Source organism: Podarcis erhardii (assembly GCF_964252035.2).
Source record: "Podarcis erhardii genome assembly, chromosome: 7".
NCBI lineage: Eukaryota > Metazoa > Chordata > Lepidosauria > Squamata > Lacertidae > Podarcis > Podarcis erhardii.
Window position 1 is genome coordinate 75,247,589 of NC_138511.1, and position 19,856 is coordinate 75,267,444.

Sequence of the window (19,856 nt, forward strand, 5' to 3'; positions counted from 1 at the left end):
GTTTTCCAGACATGGGAATACTGGCTGCGTATTTGGCATTGAGCATCAGCATCTGACATCTGGCGGGGGGGTGGAGGGACAGCAGCTGATGCCTGATGGTATTTTGACAGCTTGCATGCAATAGAAGTCTGGATGGCATGAATTGGAATGTAGTTTATGTATGCGACTACAGCAGCAAGAATTCTTCTCGGAAAGTATTGGAAGACACAAGAACTACCTACTCTGGAAGAATGGCAGACGAAGGTGATTGAATATATGGGACTGGCAGAGATGACCGGCAGAATTCGTGACCAGGGGAAAGAGACAGTGGAAGAAGACTGGAAGAAATTCAAGATATATCTTAAAAATTATTGTAAAATTGAGGAGTGCTAGATGTCAGGGAATAAGAAATAGAGAATTGCAGCTGTAACTAATAAGTTAAAGAAAAAGGATTGTAATGAAAGTGAATTAAATAATTAATTATTGAGAGTTGCTAAAGAAATGTAAAACATAAGGATGCAGTAAAAGGGAGGTACGGGGAAGTCGGAGAAATAAGGTGTATGAAAACAAGATAACGGAATTATACATGTTTATATGTTTGTATGTTTTTAGTTTGTTTATTGTTTGTTTTTAATTATGTGTTTGGAAAACAAATAAAAATTTATTTAAAAAAAAAATGAATTGGAATGTAGTACAGCTAAATTTTTGTACAGCTGCAAATTAAATGCAGATCATGGAACATACTAACCTACATACTAACAGCAAGCATGCTCTTTGGGAACCTATCCATTCTTATGTACCCAAAATTCAAAATCCATGCAGAGATATCAGGGGTTGGGGGACACAGCTAAAAGAGGAATGAGCTTGCTCAGTGCTGCAGCACAGCGACTGATGCTGGAGAGTGTGAAAACGGAAAACCAAGGAGTGGAAATGGAATGGAGTACCTTGGAAAAGGGCATGGCTGGGTAGCTTAAATCTTGAGCAGCTGCATTGAGCAGTAACAATTTCATAACCATTCCGCTTCCCTACCTCTAATAAAACTCATGTATCTCCTGTGGAATCCTGACAATCATTTTTCTCTTTCTGTTGTTTTTTTTAATATTTATCATGACTGCTAACAAGTTTTATTGTGGCACCTGATAAAATGGACTCTAGCCCATGACACAATAAATCTGTTGTCTTTAAGGTGCCACAAAGTTCCTTATGCCGTTTGTTATTAACAAAGCTACGAAACTTTAGGTAGCATATTTTCTTACAGGCTCAGAGCATATCTAAACTACTAGCACATCAGTCATAAACCAATCTTAGCCTCACAGCTTCATGCTAAAGAATCCCAGGAACTGTAGTTAGCCAGAGTGTTGGCCATTCTTGAGACAAGATCTCTAGCTCAGTTTCCTTTTAAGGGGAGGGAATGTGTTCTGAAGTAGTTCAAAAGCCTGTCATTTTCCTGAAACGTCTTACATTATCGGGAAGTAAAATCATAAAACTATTTTAGCAGGAAGTGTTTAGGTATGTCAACTTCGTTTTGAGGGCTCCCTCTGGATGCTATTCTTGGACATTTCCCAGCTCTGTAGGGCTTGACTAAACAACAATTACAGATACAGAGAGAGAGTCTTTTTGGCTGTGAAAAAAGCAATCTCAAAGAACTGGACTTCTAAAAATACTCCAGATCTTGAAACATTTATCTGTTTTGGCAGCAAGCAGGGAAGGAATGGTTTTATTACGTGAGATAAAATCCCTTGATCTGATTTAATTTGTACTCATTTCCTGGACATGTTTTATTTTAATTAGTGAGGAAACTTTTCATGGTCCTCCATTGCCTCTTCCTACACCTTTACGTGTATTTCAAGCTTCCTCAAGGAACCATTCCTTTGTTGCTTGGGCTACAGCAGAACCCTTGCATGTTGCAGAGCATTCTGGGGGAAGATTCCAGAATGTTCTCTGCTGCTCCAGAGACCAATGGGTGGGAAACACAGAGAGGCAGATTTTGGCAAAAAGGTACAAGAAGAGACGTTCAAATGGCCCCCATATCCGAACCCCGCCATCCTCACCGAGGTGGTCCCGTCACTACTGCTGGCCAGCGAGTTGATGCTCTGACTGGCGTCCCTTTTGTCAAGGAGGGGGCTGGTGTCCAGCTTGAGGTCCGTGCTGCAGCGGGAAGTCAAGTCGCTCAGGTCAATGACATCCCCAGTCTCTTTCGGGCTTCTGTTGGAAAGAAGAGCCAGGGAAATGTAGAGACAAGGAGGAGGGAGGGTTCAAAAAGAAGCCCTGGACGAAAAAGGCTGGCCTAAAAAAAGGAGTCAGAATGCACAAGGGCCCCCACCCATATCCACAATCAACTTAGTGGCAACTTCAGCCACTGGGTGGGGCTGACTCAGCATTCCTGAGCCTGGGTTTGCCAACTTTTTTGGGGCCTATGGGCACATTTGCAAACTGGAGGAACTGTTGGGAACACCACACACAAACACAGACTGCAGCATATTCTACTGAAGGGAGTTGCAGTCCAGCAAAGCCTGGAGGGCCACATTAATGGCCTCTACATTAATGGTGTGTGAATGCTCTCTTTCTCTTGCGCACACATTATCTTGGGAGAGAGGGAAGAGACTTTCTCTTACAAGTGAGAATGTGGGCAACGCTCGGACCACACCTTGATTCAAATTTGGTAGGGCCTCTTGGAAGGGGGATGAGACAAAACTGCTGCACAAGCACGCCCAGGTAAGAGGCTTGGAGCAAGCAGAACTAGGAGAAGGATCCTCGCCTGAGACTCTGAAGAGGTGCTGCCAATCTGTGCAGCCAGCACTGGGCTAGGTGCACCCATTAGCCTGACTCAGTAGAATGTAACCTTGTATTTTATCCTATCTCCCCTGGCATCCTTGTCATTGCACTGCAGTCAGGGTGGGGACGCTTTATGGTGTCTGCAGGGCAGTGCACACTCACCCCAAACCATTGATCTCATCGATGGGAGAGACGTAATCATCATCCTCACTGGTGAGGCCGAGTTCAGAGCCATAGCATTGGTGGACAATGTGCCAGAGCTCTTGAGGGGACAACGTCTGGGAGGAGAGCACAGCATTAGAAAAGAGAAAAAGCACTGCAGTTGAAGCGCTTGGATGAACAGGGGAAAATCAGTCCAGGCTTATCTGTTTAGTCCTGACACAGATACATGCAACACATACCACCACCCCCAATACAGTCTAGAACCCAACATTAAACATCTGGTTCCTATTTTCAGAAACTGGGCAGAGGCTTCACTCACACAGAGACAGGGACATACAAGAAAAAATAAAAAATAAATGACAAGATCTGAAGGTTGTTTCTGCAGGAGCAATGGGTCCGTTCTTACCTTATCCAGGAGCGTATTCTGCCAGAGGCGGAAGATCAGCATGAAGCAGCGGTCACGGGCCCCGAATGAGGTGAAGAAATGCTGGGAACGGCAAGTGAAGAGAGAGCCTGAGATCAATGCCCCAAGATCAGTGGGATCAAGGTGAATATTCATAGCTTCTACCTACAAGTTGTGTGCATGCTGTCGTTGCACAGCAGGGCTGAGGAACCTGCAGTCGTTCAGATGTTGTTGGGCACCAACTCTCATCATCTGTGGGCACTGACCATGCTGGCTGGCACTGCTGGGAGCCCAACAACATGGGGAACCCGGTATGGGGGGGGGGGTGCTGATAAAAGTGCAGAAAGCAAGTGTTGGTATCATCACCTATCAACCTCAAAGTTTTGCTTTGCTTGGATTATCCTTTGCAATACTGCTTGCCATGAGACATAGGGGTGGGTGGGAAATGAGTCGACGTGATACCATTTGATCAGACAGGTTATGGGGGTCCATTCACCTGCCAAAATGGCCCACCAGGGATCGGGGATCCCAGGATCTGGCCAGCCAGCTCATGTCTTTGTCTCATCTCAATGTCATTATCAAAGTTCACCCTTTTACTAGCCACACGTGCTCTGGACTAATTGCCTGCAATGACTACATCCTGATAGCTGTCTACCAACAGTTGATAAGGTCAGTTAGAATCCTGAAATCCACAGAGCACATGAAATGAATGAGACTTCCTGCAGAAGGTGGTGGACTCTCCCGCCTTGGAGGTTTTTAAGCAGAGGTTGAATGACTATCTGTCAGTAATGCTTTAGTAGAGATTCCTGCATTGCAGGGGGTTGAACCAGATGATCTTGGGGGTCCCTTCCAGCTCTACGATTCTATGATTCTACTGTTAAGTACAACAAAAGCAATTAAATGCTATTAAGAGGCAACTAGCTCACATGAACTGTTCCAGAGGCACACCCGAGAGTCACCCGATGTTCTTTTCCCTTTTGCTTTCGCGGGGCATTGCCCCTCTAGCTGAGATAACGTATCAGAAGCTGGGACATAGGAGATGTCTAGGAAAATAAAAGGCTGCACACTCTGCAGAGATTAATCTCTGCGGAGCACAGCCTGTCCAGACACTGATAAAACTTTAGCTGAAGGGTGGGGTGAGGAGGACGGGAACTGTTGGGTCAGGGTGCAAACCACAACTGTGGGCTGGAGGCGAGGCCTAGGGCTGTGAGCTTGTTTTGAACAGGAGGAGGCAACAAGGCTCATCTCTCACGTCCTGTGCCCTTGCGCTTCTATGTTTGCTGGGGCACAAAGGTTAGCAGGAAGCGGAGCACACAGATATGATTAGGATCATATCCACTGGCATGAGATTCACACTGAGAACAAAAGTCCAAGACCTTAGGGAGACAGGTCAGAGGAGGAGGAGGAGGAAGAGGAAGCCGAGGGCAGGGCACTTCCTAACAGCTCCCCTTCACAGCTCCAGAAACCAGGTTTTCCTCATGCACATGTGCACTCATGCACAGCTTCAAAATGGCCATTGGAAACTCAGTAATGTTGGGAAGGGCACCATGACCGGAACTGTGCAAAGCAAGCTGCAACTATCACACAGGGAGCAGAATATCAGCTGGCACAGGGGTGAGCTGCCTTCCACCTTACCAGGTGGGAACACAGCTCAGTGGGAAAGTGCAAGCTTTGGATACAGAAGGTCCCTGGCATCTTCAGAAATAGCAGGTGGGAAATATTATTGGATTGGCTGGCCAGCAAACACCCCCATGGGCAAACACTGACAGGTAGATGGCGCTACCACAATGTTTACCATCTGATGTCATGGTGATGCCGAGCAACTGACAGGTAGGTGGCTCCGCCCACCGGTCAAAGTTGACCTGCAGGGTGCGCGTGTGGAGATGGAGGTCTTATTTCAGTTTTGCATGCCGTATACCGTCTTACTGTATTTTGGTGAAAGTGTGGCTTGTGACTATTTAAATAAATAATATAACAGCGTGTCATAACGTTTACAAAGCAAGAACGTACGCTGAAGATCTACAAACAGCTGCAACCCAAGAAATCTGTATTCGGTGATCTTAGAGAACTGCATTTTTGGCTTAAGAATTTTAGAAATTATTATTGTCTGCTAAATGTCTACACCGCCCTTTGTCTAAAGATCACTAGAAATGCCCAGATCGATCACACCAAGGCCTACCTAGCCTAGAATTATTTGCAAGAATCCCAGCTGCTTCACCAGAATTGGCCCTTGGTCCTTTCCCGTTGGCCACTGTTGGAGCCCCGAAAGATCTTTGGCCTGTTCCAGCAGGTGCCTCCTTTTATGTTCTAGGCACCTGGAGAGCCACAGGTTCCCCAGTCCAAATCTGGAATGTGCATAACACGGGAGTCAGCCCAAAGCACACCCACACCCACCCGGCTCACCTTCTCGGTCTCTGTGCAGATCTGAATCGCGTTGGGGATCAGCTTGGCCGTCTTCTCCTTCCTGATGCATTTCACCTCCTTCAGCTGGATGGAGATCTGTTGCGGACAAGCGACACAACAGGGATCAGCGGCAGCAGGGGGGAAGGCAAAGGGGCTCCTATGTACCCGACCCATCTCTCCCCAGGCTACCTCACCAAGGCACTCACCGTGGTCTCCCATCGGAAGATGTTGCTGTAGAAGCAGATCCAGTTCTCCGATAGGTAAAGGCGCCCTTGAAGCAAGATGTCACGCTGTAGCGCACAGGAGTAATCTGAGGAGAGGGGAGACGTCAGCTGCTGAAAGCAAGTGTTTGGGTTCAAGGCAGAGTCGGGGGGGGGGTTGGGGGAGCAGCAGCAGGCTTGTGGGGAGACCAATCCTGTTGATAAGGGGGATGAAGGCCACAGCTGCTGGGCACTGACCCAAGGCTGCTCTGTTTTTAATTTTTTATTTGCTTTTCTGTTACAATTCAGCATTAATACATAAACTGTTACATTCAAAAAGAAATAATAATAAAAGTACATCTTTTCATACACTTCCCTCACCCTCTTTCCATGGTTTCCTATCTATTCCCCACCTATCCACGTCTTCTTGTTCTTCTCAGTTTTCTCTCTCTCCCTCTCCTTATCTCATGATGTAACTGAGTTATTCTCACCCTGATAGGTTAATTATCTTGCTATCATGGGTTTTCATATAGTCTAATGGCCAATCCTCCTTGAACCTTTTATCATCTCAGTTTCTTATTATGTCAGTCATACCAGCTAATTCCACGTATCCCGGCAGTTTACGCTGCCACTCATCTTTTGCTGCTCTGTTTTCTTTTCATTTTCCAAAATATATTGCTCAGCCTTACTGTTTTCTTTTGGGGTAGGTTGCAATCACATAAAAACACAGCGACACAGTGACTAAAGCTGCAGTAACAAAGCAGATGCAAAGCTTGGTTAAAAACAGCCCACGTCTCTAAAAAGTCTAGGTGAAGAAAAAAAAACTGGTGCCTAAACAATAACAAAGAAGGCATCGCCTCATTTCAAAGGGAGCTCCCCATGTGAGGCTCAGCAGCCAGAAACACCCTCTCTGTGGTCACTCCCCTGCCTCACATCTGATGTTGGCGCACCCAGAGGAGCGCATGGGCAGGTGACCTCCATTTACTGGCAGGTTGATACGGGAGCAGTCAGTCCTTTAGAGCACTTATTCTAGAGACAGGACATCAGAATGGTTGCAGGTGACTAAACAGGACACTTCAAAACCAGAGGCTTTAACTGATTTAATAGTTGTTCCATTGTTCTGTGGATAAAGGACAACAGTTTTGTGAAGGACTCTCTAACCTAGGAGTGGGGAACTTTCTTTCTGCCAAGGGCCACATTTCCTCAGGGGTAATGTGCTGGGAGCCATGTGCTGGCAGTGGTTAGGACGACTAGAGCAAAAACTGGGTGGGACACCCCTTTTCTCCTTCTGCAACCCCTTTCTCGTTCTCTCCATCACTCCCCTTTCCCTTTCCTTATGCCACCTCCCTTCGAGTGTGTGTGTGTGTGTGTGTGTGAGAGAGAGAGAGAGAGAGAGAGAGAGAGATAGAGAGAGAGAGAGATCCCGTTTTCCCTGCCTCTCTCCTTTTCCCCATTTCCCCCTTTCTTGATACCCACATGAAATTAGGCTAAGGGTTGCATTTAAACACACACACACAACTCCCAGCATCTTCATCAAACTACAGTTCTCCGGTGTCTTGGGGAGCAAGTCTACTCTAGACTATTAAACTGGCACTCAGCTCATTTGTAAGCTTTTTTGTGCTGATTGGCACAAAGAGGCAATTTATGAGGTGTCCAGAAATAGGAATCAGCAAGCCTGCTAGTGCAGAAAAAAGATATGTAGGAGAGATCAGGCTGTGAATAAAGCGGGGGTGTCACAATGAATTTCTCTTCCAACCTGTGAACGGGGCCAATTGGATCTATACTTACAGACAGGGAGGGTAGGGGCTAATCTAAATTCCAACTATAATTCCTTTATACATTTGACAGGAGTGGAATCCTCAGCCAGGAGAACTTAAAGGATGGACAGGAAAGACAAGAGAACCTAAAATGCACGAAACTGCAAGGAAACCTCTTTTGCATCCTAATCATGACAAATACGAAATTAGAAAAGAACACGTTCTACAAAATGATCTCTCTCACACAGCCAAAGGCTAGAGCCTTCAGAGACTAACTGCCTTTGAATGTGCATTATGTCAGGGATGCTTAAGTTTGCACCCTGGTTCTGGGCCAAGAGAAGTGAAGCGCACAATCTTTGCACAATCTTTTAAAAATGCCAGTCAGGTAATAATATTGCAAGGGAGAAAGATATTTCAATTTGCACTTAAAAACAACAACAACAAAACCATTTATCTCCCCTCCCTTGCACACAATGGGACAAATGGATTTTGCCTTCCCTGTGATTTCAAATTCTCCAGAAATCGTAACTCTGCACAGAGAAGCATCAAACCAGTTCTCAAATAAGTCTTTGGTCTCATCATGCATTTAAAGCATGTTGCTTCCCCCCAGAGAAGCCTGGGAACTGCTGTTTGTTAAGGGTACTGGGGACTGTCATGTGCTTTAAATGCATGCTGTGGCTGTCACCAACTCTGATCTCCTCTATCATCTACTGCAGCAAAGATAGAGTTTGTGGAAGCCCTCAAGAAGTTGCTGTCCTTCCATCTTCCTTGGCCCCATGGGGACTGATGGGAGTTGGAGTCAAACAACACCTGGAGGGCCACCACAGGCTCCCCACCCCAGCTCCACACTATCAACCATCACATGTAGGCCTGCTGATACACCTCATTCACCACCTACTTTGGATCCCACCGTTTGGCATAGCCTCCCTGCACCGCCCTTCTCTTCCTGTCTCTCACCTACAAGAAGACGCTCCGTTTCAGGCAGTCCCTTGAAGATCCTGCGAAAATCCTCGTTGCGCTGCTTGTACGTGGGGCTCAGCATCTGCCAAAGACAACCAGGCCCTTCAGGATGGAAGCGTTCCCTTCCTGTCCCTCCCACGGGACCCTCGGCCCAAGAGGCACCCAGCTCAGAAGAAAACTATTTATGCCCACTTCCAGCACCATGCAGGGAGCTGGAGGCAGGAGCTATTGGTTTAGCAGGGCCATCCTATGGCATGGGATAAGAGAGCAACTGGGATGACTTTTATTTTCCCATCAACGGCCTCGGCCCAGTATACACAAAGGAACATCTCCACCCCCATCATTCACTGAGGTCCAGCTCCGAGGGCCTTCTGGGAGTTCCCTCACTGCGAGAAGTGAGGTTACAGGGAACCAGGCACAGGGTCTTCTCGGTGGTGGCGCCCGCCCTGTGGAATGCCCTCCCATCAGATGTCAAGGAGATAAAGAACTACATAACTTTTAGAAGACATCTGGATGAAGCCCTGTATGAGGAAGTTTTTAATATTTGACATTTTACTGGTTTTAAATGTGTGCTTTAAGCTGCCCAGAGTGGCTGGGGAAACCCAGCTAGATGGGCGGGGTATTATAACCACCACCACCATCACCACTTTAAAAAAAGAATGCCACTCTTCCTACAAGGAGCTACAAACAGTATACACAGGCCTCCCCATTTTATTCTAAGAACCCTGTGAGGTAGGTTACGTTGTGAGGTTAGATGGCTCAAGGCCACCCGCCTGTGGCTCACAGCTGAGTGAGGATTTCAACCTGGCTCTTTCCTCTATTTCAAGTCCAGCACTCTAACTACTAAACCACACTGGGGCTGTGTAATTAGCGGCTTAAAACACAGCGGAGGCCATTATTTTCCTCAGTTTGGATCAAAGCTGGTTTGGGGGAGGGGGTGAATGGATCAAAATGCAGTATTTCGTAAGAAACAAGGGGGGTGGATAGATAAGGCTTGTGGCTAACCTCATGCACATACCACTTCCCAAACCTGGGGTGGGAGTACACTAGATGCAGAGTAAACAGGAGTGTGTACACAGCCTTGCTATCTGAGGCTGCAGAGACCTGCTGGTTGGAGTGGAGGGTCTGGGTGGGGGTGGCAACTGATAACCTCAGGGGATGGACAAAGGGCCCCAGAGCTTACAGAAGAGCTTCAGAAAGGAAACGCAATGCACTGCAGCCAAGTCAAGCTGTTTAGGGGTTGATGTAGTAGAAGGAAGAGAGAAGAGCAAGGCAAGACCAGGCTGCGTTTTAAGCTGTGTACATAGACCCAGTGTGGTGTAGCAGTTCGACTACACACACCCTGGAGGTAAAGAAGCAGAACCGAGGAAGGAGGGAGGTGGTGGGGTGCTAAGCAAAAGTCAAGAGAAGTAGGAAGAGCGAGGCATCTCACTTACTCTGTCCAGAGGGAGCGTCTTAACCCAGGGAGCAAGGGGAGCCGGCGAAGGAGGTTTCCAAGCAGCATCAGCGTGGGTTGCAGGGTGGGGGGGTGGGGGGGTGGGCGCACGCAAAGGAAGACAGCAGCAGCGCTAGATTCAGAAAATTCAGCAAACGCACTGGCACAAGAATGGACAGGTTGCAGCGCGGGGTGGAGAAAGGGCAGCGCGCCAGCAAGAAGGCAAGGTGCAGGATTGGTGCGATATCATCAGCACAGAAAGCAGGGGTGGATGGGTCAAGAACGGGGCTGACAGTGGAATGGGGGGGGGAGCGGGGAGCGCGGCTGGCAAAGTGTCAGCGGAAGGATGGGGTTAAAACAGCAGAAGCACAAAAGAGGAAGATCGGAGAGAGGGAGGGAGCAGGCTGGGGCAAGGGGGGTGGGGTTCTCGCAGGCGCCCCGAGGGTCATGGACAGTGCTCGGGAGGAGGTCGGGGCGCGCTTCCTTTTTCGCAGGGGTCGGATCCCGAAGGGGAGGATATGCAGAAGGGCCGGGGAGGAAGTAAAAGTGGGGGCGCAGAGGAGCTGGGGAGAGTGAAAGGAGGGCGGCGGAGGAAAGTTTCTGGAGCCCATCGAAGACGCGGAGAGGCCTCCCCCAGGGACAGCTCCGCAGCTCCTGTTACACCGCCCAGCCATTGGCTACGGGTGCCTGGGTGTCACTTACAGGAAACAAAAGGGGGCTGGGTGTCAGGCTGCAGTTAACCATCTCCTGCCCACGTGGGGGACTCTGCCCCCCGGCGAAGGGGAGGCGACCTCCGCCGGCCCGCCTCAACCCCGGCGCACCGCTTCACTTCTGAAGAATTCCTCTTCCGGAAGCCATTGCAAAACACGCGGAGAGATAAAACTCGGCGGCGAGGGGTTCACGCTCTGCACGTGCGCAGAGACACCGTCTTGGTCTTTCCCTATGTATTACTAGATTCCCGTCGCTTTGGTACTGAAAACAAGATTCCGAGGCTGAGCCTGCCTTCTTCGCTCGAAGGATTTTTTTTTTTTTTATCTCGCCCCCTAGAAAGGTTCCCAGGGCAGCTTACCCAAAGAAGTAGGAAGAGTGATAAGAAAAAAATAAGACGTCGATTAAAAGATTAGGTACGAAACTCGGCAGCGGCAATGGCAAAACGGGTTCGATCCGCGTATGGGGCAGCGGCATATTCCTGCATTGCAGGGGGTTAGACTAGATGACCCGCAGGATCCCTTCCAACTCTAGGATCCTGTGATTCCCTGGCCATGCCCTCCACATCCGCTGCTCTTTGTTCTACGCTTGCTGCCAAAGCAGAAAGGGATAGATAGATAGATAGATAGATAGATAGATAGATAGATAGATAGATAGATAGATAAAATTACAGGGCAGAAGCAACTTACCTATAAGATTGGGGGAAGGAGGAATAAGAGATAAGATTGCCCCATCTTGCAGTCTTGTCTAGCTAAACCTTGTTCCCCACCACCAGCCATGCCCCTCCCCAGTGCTTTTTTTCTTTAAAAAATTGTTTAGGGGAACTCTCATTTTCCTACTTATTGAAATACTGCCCCTCAATGAGGCCAAACTTAGATTCACAACATGTTTAGGGGTATGCGTCCCCCACCCCAGAAAAAAGCACTGCCCCTCCCCTTTGCCACCCCTCAAATGCTTGTGCATTTCATTCAATGAGACTAGCCAGATCTGCTCATGGAGCAGAATGGGGAGTGGGCTGTACCACTGCAGGCAGGGGTACATTTGCACACCTCACATTTTAATGTCCCTACATTTGAGTGGGGGAAGAATATGCCACAGCTAGAAATCTACCATATCAATGAGACAGGAAGGTTCTAAGCCAGTCATCTTCCCTACTGTGCTAGGTTTCCAACTGCAAGGAGCATTTGTTTGTTTACATACTCAGATTATTCCCATGCCTGCGGTCTATAAAAAAGTGCTCATCGTGATTAAAACATGGCTTGGGAATATAAATAGACTCCCAGTTTAAAGCACTGATTTATTTCCTACACTGCCTTTTAGGTTCCAGGCTATCCTCTCCCTCCCTCAGGTTCGAAACCCCACTCAGCCATGAAGGGCCACAGGGTGAATTTTGAGCCAGTCACAGCAACCTCTCTGCCTACCAACCTCACAGGGTTGTTGACAGGATACAAATGGAAGGGGGAGGAAAGACTGCATGCACTGCCTTGAGCTCCAGGGATGAAGGGATGCAAGATGGTGATTCAGATAGGAACCACAACAGGGCACAAAGGACAGGGCTTTAGGGCAGACATCCAACAGGGCTGGCTTATGATGTGGGGCAGCTAGGACCTAATTTAATAACCTCACTGCAACACTGCCCACTGGGGTCCCAAATCTAGATTCCTCTCCCCACCATCACCACCAATGCAATGCTTGTTATTTTAAAAAAATAATATTTCGATTGCTGTTTGTGTGAACGGTGTCACATTTAGAGTGGCCGTAAAAGTTTCATAAGACAAGGAACTACAATAGTCGTTAAGTAAATATTACTTAACGGTAATATTTACTTAATATGACTTAGTATTCGTAGAGTATCTTTGTGAACCAAGGCTTTTGGCGCAGTGACACCAGGGATCGAGAACACTGTTCCTATTGAAACTAAGCACTTGCCATCCGGATATTTCATCACCAACTGGAAATGTATTTGTATCGCCAAGTTCTTTTCATAGGATTAATGTAACTCAGTACTGATCCATGTGTACAGTGTTCTATGATTTTGTAATTGCTGTTTTACGACGTTTCAATTATCTTATTGTTCAATGCCTTGGTTTTTATTTTTTTTAATATACTTTAAAAATAGTAATGGGGGTGTGTGGAGGAAGTAAAACCATGAAAGCAAACCCATGAAATGCTGGCCACACTACTCCAAAGGTTTTGGACTGAAATCCTAATCACAAATATTAGGGAGTAAGTTCCATTGAACTTAATAGGGCAAACCTCTCAGTAAACAAGCACAAGGGAGAAAGTTCATTAAGGTTGCCATACGGATGGATTTCCCAATGACAGAATTAGCATCCGGGGGGGATTTTTGGAAAATCAGCAAAAAAAGTTCAACAACTTTTTGTGTTGATATTCACTTCTGGAAATATGGCTCCAATGTGCAATCCTGAGGCAGGCACACACACACACACACACACACACACACAGAAGCTGGCCCTGCTATGGGGCTTACTTCTTAATAAACGCCGTGTTTAGGGTTGCAGTCTTACAAACGTATACACCAGGCATAGGTAACCTCGGCCCTCCAGATGTTTTGGGACTACTATTCCCATCATCCCTGACCACTGGTCCTGTTAGCTAGGGATCATGGGAGTTGTAGTCCCAAAACATCTGGAGGGCCGAGGTTGCCTATGCCTGGTATACACTATACATTTAAAAGCACACAATTTCCCTCAAAGGACCCTGGGAACTGTTGCTGGGTTAAGGGTGCTGGGAATTGCAGCTCTCTGAGGGGTAAACTCCCGTTCCCAGGATTCTTAGGAGGAAGTCATGTGCGCAGCTTTAGTCACAAATAACTTTAAGCGCATGAAGGCCGTGAACTGAGATGCGTGCCCTTTCCAGCTCTCTCTTTTTGGATGGATACCAGAAGGGCCTGCCTTTTCATACGTTGGCAATATTGCTGTGCACTTTTAATAGCTTCTTAATGGCCCAAAGCTGGAGGCGTTCTATTCTTGTGTACACCCCAATGGAAGAACAAAAATAACAACTTACACTGTACCAGCTCTGCATTTTCTGAAAGAAAGAAAAAAGAGAGAGAGAGAGAGTTAGTGTAAGCCACATGTTAACCTGGGGTAATGAACTTTTTATCAGCCCAAGCATCACATTCCCTTCCATGCAACATTTCAAGGCCACATGCCAGTGGCCGGCAGGGACACAGGCAAAAGTGGGCAGATTAACTAATGCAAAGTTTGCCTTTATGCAGTAGGGCAATTCCTGCACACAGTTGCCCACCCCTCTCTATCCTCCATCCAAACATGTTCAAGGACACATCTGGGACAGACAAAAACACAAAGTGGGAGGACAAAACAGGGCCGATGAGGGGTGGGCTTCAATCAGGAAAGGGCCAATGTTCAATTTTATGCATGCCCATTAATTTTAATTACATAAGTCATTACACAGGTATAAGATGTAATTAATTTTAGTGTTTTAATTTCTGGTGTATGAAGAGGAGCAGGGGGAAGCCACCTTGTGCTAACAGAAGTCCTTGCACTGGTTTATGCTAGTTGAATCCAGCCTAATAATTTTAAAAGAAAACCAAACAGGGGTCAACTAAACAATGCCAGCGGAAACAGAAAACCTTAAGTGCCTGAAAGGGGGCACCTCCCATGGGTGGTTGTTCCATAATCTGGGTGCCCAAGTTGAAAAGGCCTTCTCCCTTGTTCCACCAACCAAACCTCCTTCAGTTCTGGCACCCTAAGAAGAGCCTCAGAAGCTGAGCAGAGTTCCCCAAACAGGTTCACCTTCTCTCATCTCCCGCCACACATGCCCCCACCCATTCTACCTTGTTATTACGGATGAAGCTGCGCCCACTGAGGGGGTAGTTCAGTGGGGTGCTGGGCGGGTGCACTGCTTGAGGGGTCCGTTCTGCTGCATTCTCTGAGCCTTTCTCCACCATGGCTTCCGGGGTCAACTCTGGAGGAGGTCGTGGCGGCAACTGCAACAAGCGCTTCCTCAGGGACGGGGAGCTGCTTGGGGTCGTACGTGGGGATGTGGTGCCTGTGCTAGAAGGAAGCAGAGAGACAATTATGAGCCAAGGCCCCAATTTAAACACTACCGTTCCCAAGTTGCCCAGGAACAAAACTCAAGATGATCTCTATGCCGTGTTTGCCTTAATACACAGCATTCCCCATCTTGGTCCTTCTAACCCTCTATCTTGCTTTCACCCTCCAAACAACATCCAGCTCACATGTAACCCCTAAGAGGACCTGTGTCTTTAAGAGTTGCGGAGAACTGAATTGTATTTATCAGGAAGGACAGATCCTGAAGCTGAGGCTCCAATACTTTGGCCAACTCTTGGGAAGAGAAGACTTCCTGGAAAAGACCGTGATGTTGGGAAAGATTGGGGGCACAAGGAAAAGGGGATGACAGAGGACGAGATGGTTGGACATTGTTCTTGAAGCTACCAACATGAGTTTGACCAAACTGCAGGAGGCAGTGGAAGACAGGAGTGCCTGGCGTGCTCTGGTCCATGGGGTCACAATGAGTCAGACACAACTAAAGGACTAAATAACAACAATCATTGAGTGCATTTATTTCCCACCTGTCCTGCATGGACCTCAAGATGGCATACAAAGGAGTTCTAAGCAGACCCAGGCTTGCTTAGCATCATCATCAAGGTGGCTGCAGCCACTGCCATATCTTGCTGGGATACAAAAAAGCCAACAACCTGCCGCCATTCAGTTTCTCCCATCACTGAAAAACTATGGATGCTTCCAGACTGGGGAGATGGGGCAAACGGGTCACTGAGAAATATCTCAATGGTTGCTGGCAACACATTGTGGTGGTGGTTACTCAGCGCTTTTTTTTCCTAAAAAAAATGTTTAGGGGTACTCTCATTTTGACTCAAAATCATCATTTTATAGTTCAAATTGGGAAAAATAAATATAGTAAATGGACAAAAGTACAAAGATTCACAAAATGTTTAGGGGTATGTGTACCCCTGTGTACCCCCAGAAAAAAGCACTGTGGTTACTCATCAGAAAGGATATAACACAGATTAAATGAGCAAAAAAATACAGGCTGGTGTTTTGATGCCAAAGACACCTGGTGGATGTTACAGAAAAAAAAAAGGGGGGGAGCTTTCCATGCATGAAGAGTACCCATCTTGGAGCACCCTATAACAGGAAAATCCATATTCTCTGTACTATTGAACTTTTAAAGACACAGAAACCCTTTCTGCAGCTTAACAAATTTCCAAGTTGGGTTTCTTGATTTTGTTTTTTCATTTCCTGTCCGGCAGAAGCTATTACTAGAGCAGAGGAAATGTAAACAGGAAAGCTCCCAGCTCATGAGAAGAAACAGGATCCTAATCCCAGAGTCAGGTCACCTGAGGAAACGCCAGAGATTCTAAGAGACACTCAGAAGGGGAGTGAAGAGCAAACTGGAGTCAGATTTGTGGGCAAACCACCCTCAGCTAAGGACCCAGTTTGTATAACGGACCAGATACTCTGCTACCCAAATCCACGGAGTACGAAATAATACGAGGCCACACCCAATTTGTACAGGTCTTCTCCTCCCAAAAAGAAAGAGTGAAAGGAAGTTGTGTATATGACTATCCATGCTTATTACCACAGTGTGTAGTTATCCCCCCCTCCAGTTTATCTTTGCAGCAACCCTGTGAGGTAGGTTAAGCTGAGAGACTGACTGGCCCGAGGTTGCCCAGTGAGCTTCGTGGCTGAGTGGGAACTAGAACCCAGGTCTTAATCCGACACTCCAGCCACTACACCACACTGTCTCCCCATCCATACTGCCCACAAGCCATGGGGAAAGGGATTCCACCCCCCACCCCCCGTTACTGTTCCTACTGGGCTCCCATCTATGTCCGTGTGTTAGCAGGTCCTGTGAAAAGCCTTTGAAATGTAGGATGGGAACACGAATATTTGCCAGTGGCCTCCGGAACATGCCAAGAGAATTATTTTATAATGAATCAAAAAGTGAGGCCTGTAGCGTGGATTACTCCTGTTCCACCCTATTACTCCTTCCATTCGGTCATCTGGGTTATGCTCCCCAATAATCTCCCTTGCCACATGTTCTATAACCATGATTAGCAATTATGACATGCACTTAAAAAACAAAAACTAGGCATGTACAGGGATGCATAGCTATCAACACCACAGCGCACAAGGCGCATTTTAAGCCTTCTCAGTTGCAGTCTTGCTTTTAAAAAAAACTGCCCTCCTCAAATTAGCAAGTAGCCTTATGGGAAAATGTCTTTCCTTATGCAGATTGTTGCACAGAGGCAAGCAGTGATTTTTCAAAATCAAGACTGCATCTAGGAGAGAAGGCTTAAACCTCTCCTCCCCATGAGCTCTGCAGCCCCCTACAATTGGCATTTTGTTTTTTAAAAAACCCACAATATGACTGCTAATCAGGTCATTAATGTACCGTGTATCCTTGGAGCATGCTCAGTTCCCCTTGGGAAGTTTTTGGAAACCCCCACCAGCAGCGTTTAAGTGTTCTCCCCGCTTGAAGATTGCTTCTACAAGCCGTGGGGTTCCCCCAAACCTGATACCTTCATCTTGTGAATGGGCCGTGCTGTTTTAGCGACATAAGCAACTGCACTCACCTATGAGCACTGGAACCAGTGAAGCTATGGAAAATCCAAGCCATGCATTTAAAACATCCTGGGAACCACAGTTTACCCCCCCCCCCAGAGCTACCATCCCAGCGCCATTTACAAACTATAGCTCCCAGGATTCTTTGGGGGAAGTCATGTGCTTTTAAGTGTTTGGCATAGAGTGCCTTACAACAATTGCCTTATTTACTCCCATGACAGCCTTGTAAGCAAAGGCATAAGGAACCAAGGCTAAAATAATACAACTTGCCAAAGGCCGCTCTGACAGCTCATGACTTAAGCAAGGATTTGAAACCAGGACACCCTGATCACAGGAAAACATGCATCACATCAAGGAATATTCCCATGCAGACGAATTATCTTATGTTTTAATTAGGGCTGTCACTTCATTGGAGGAATATTAACTGAACGATTATAAAAGCGTTAACCGATAAATACGTTAGTTAAATCTGCAAAATTTGCTCATGAATAAAACAATCGGGGGGGGATCAGATCAGATCAAAACTTTATTAGCAAAGCCAACAGGCCACAGCTATACAAGAATTAAAAATAAAAATAAGAATAAAAAGAAGAAAAGAGCAGGCAAAAGGAGGTCCGTCAGATGAACAAGTCTGTCACTCAGATGGTGGCCCTCAATTTCACAGCTCTCTCGATGTACCTCGCGACCTTCTCTGTTATCTGACTATCCGTAAATCGGGGGGGGGGGTTTGGGGGGGACATTTGTTTTTCAACGGTGCATGACTATATCAAAGCATCATCATAGAAGAAGCATTCTCTCTTGAGTGAAATAATTCTTCTAAAAGAGATCTGGTAGTTAAAAGGAGCTGCATTAAAATCACCTTCATTTTAAATAAAGATGAATTATGATTAAATAACAATGAAGCCTCATTGATCAGGAGGCTGTTTTAAGTTGCCCAACATGTTTTTACAAAATTATTTCTTTCATTGACAGCCCTAGCTTTAATAATTATGAGCATGTGAATAAAAGGAAGGGGTTAAAGTGCATCACCATCTCATTTAGGGATGGAATCCTGAACAGTAACAAGGGCAGACTTTGCCAACCTGATGTGCTGGCTGGGGCTGATGGGAGTTGTAGTCCAAAACATTGGGAAGGCATTCAAGATTGGCAAAGGCTGAACTAGGGGTAATGTTTCATTGGGCACAATGGGAATTACTTCCAAGCAAATGCACATATAGGCTTGTGCTGGACTCCATTTCCCCCCACCATCCTTGAAATCAGAGTGATCAGAATAGTCTGAGGCTTATTTATTATGTTCTGCGTGGCAAATGCAACCTATGTTTAAACTGTTAATTTAATAATAATAATAATAATAAATTTATTTATATCCCGCCCTCCCCAGCCAAAGCCGGGCTCAGAGCGGCTAACAACAATAAAATAATACAACATTCTAAAATCATTTCATTATAAAATCAATTCAAATCAGATTAATGGCAACCAGTGGGCTAGAGTTCTGTGAGGATTGCCAAAAGAGTTAGAGTTTAATCTGTGCTAGGGCTATAGTAAGGAAGAGTAGAGAGCTGAAACTGGTCAAGACAAAACCAAACAGAATAAGAGACTGACCCATGTGGACGCCCCATAAGCTGTACCAAAGGAATGGGGAACCTCCAGGGGCTGTTGGACACCAACTCCCATCAGCCATGGCCAGCATGGCCAATTGCCAAGGAAGATGAGAGTTGTAGTCCAACAACAACACATGCAGCGCTACAGTTCACCCCCGGTACCTCTTCAATCATAAATCTAGCAAGTAACTAGAATAAAACAAGGATAAAGGAAAGATAAACCAAAACTCCACCTCCTAAATGTAGAAGAATTGGGAAATCTGAAGTTTTTTTAATTTGGGGCAGGCTGGCAAATGCAGTGGTACGTCAGGTTAAGAACTTAATTCGTACTGGAGGTCCGTTCTTAACCTGAAACTGTTCTTAAACTGAGGTACCACTTTAGCTAATGGGGCCTCCCGCTGACGCCGCGCTATTTCTGTTCTCATCCTGAAGCAAAGTTCTTAACCCGCGGTACTATTTCTGGGTTAGCGGAGTCTGTAACCTGAAGCATCTGTAACCTGAGGTACCACTGTAGTGGTTTGTTTGTTTGTTTGACTGCCTATAAGACTTGTCTACGTGTAGCAAGGAAGCTGTGGCAAACTGGGAAAGAGCTGGTTCCTTTCCTTTCCAAGCCATCGGAAAGTCACAAATGGCTAATACTACCTTCCTTTTGCAGACAGGGTAGTTGTGGTTCGCTGTCTACAGGGCCAGCGTAAGGGATCCAAGTTATGGAGCTTGTATCCCACACCCAATGGGAGCATTCCCATTTCAGGCTCTCAAAAACCCTGTTGAGGTGGATGAGGCCAACACAGAAGCAGCAAGATCAAGATTACTATCTGTGCTTCAAGGCCGAGTGGGATTTGAATCTGTTCCTGCCCAGAGAAAGCTTCAGACTCTGTCT

The 19,856-nt window shown here is 46.6% G+C and overlaps 1 protein-coding gene and 1 long non-coding RNA gene across 6 annotated transcripts in view; one reads left to right on the forward strand and one right to left on the reverse strand.

The window, feature by feature from the left end:
• GRAMD1A (GRAM domain containing 1A) overlaps positions 1-19,856 on the reverse strand; it is a 52,338-nt gene that overhangs the window by 17,211 nt on the left and 15,271 nt on the right. For 3 of the 5 annotated variants that reach the window (XM_081868921.1, XM_081868920.1, XM_081868919.1), the window contains exons 2-9: positions 14,603-14,822; positions 13,813-13,833; positions 8,637-8,721; positions 5,929-6,032; positions 5,723-5,818; positions 3,323-3,403; positions 2,917-3,032; positions 2,031-2,184 (exon numbers count right to left, since the gene is read on the reverse strand). In XM_081868921.1, the coding sequence (XP_081725047.1) occupies positions 2,031-2,184; positions 2,917-3,032; positions 3,323-3,403; positions 5,723-5,818; positions 5,929-6,032; positions 8,637-8,721; positions 13,813-13,833; positions 14,603-14,716 (771 nt within the window). In that variant the 5' untranslated portion in view covers positions 14,717-14,822. Of the gene's footprint in view, positions 1-2,030; positions 2,185-2,916; positions 3,033-3,322; positions 3,404-5,722; positions 5,819-5,928; positions 6,033-8,636; positions 8,722-10,075; positions 10,823-13,812; positions 13,834-14,602; positions 14,823-19,856 lie in introns of those variants that run through there. The other 2 variants (XM_081868922.1, XM_081868923.1) reach the window with 2 other exon arrangements.
• LOC309346268 lies at positions 1,276-8,624 on the forward strand. Its single transcript, XR_014158546.1, has 3 exons — positions 1,276-1,977; positions 3,302-3,463; positions 7,771-8,624. It is a non-coding gene; the product is annotated as an uncharacterized lncRNA (long non-coding RNA).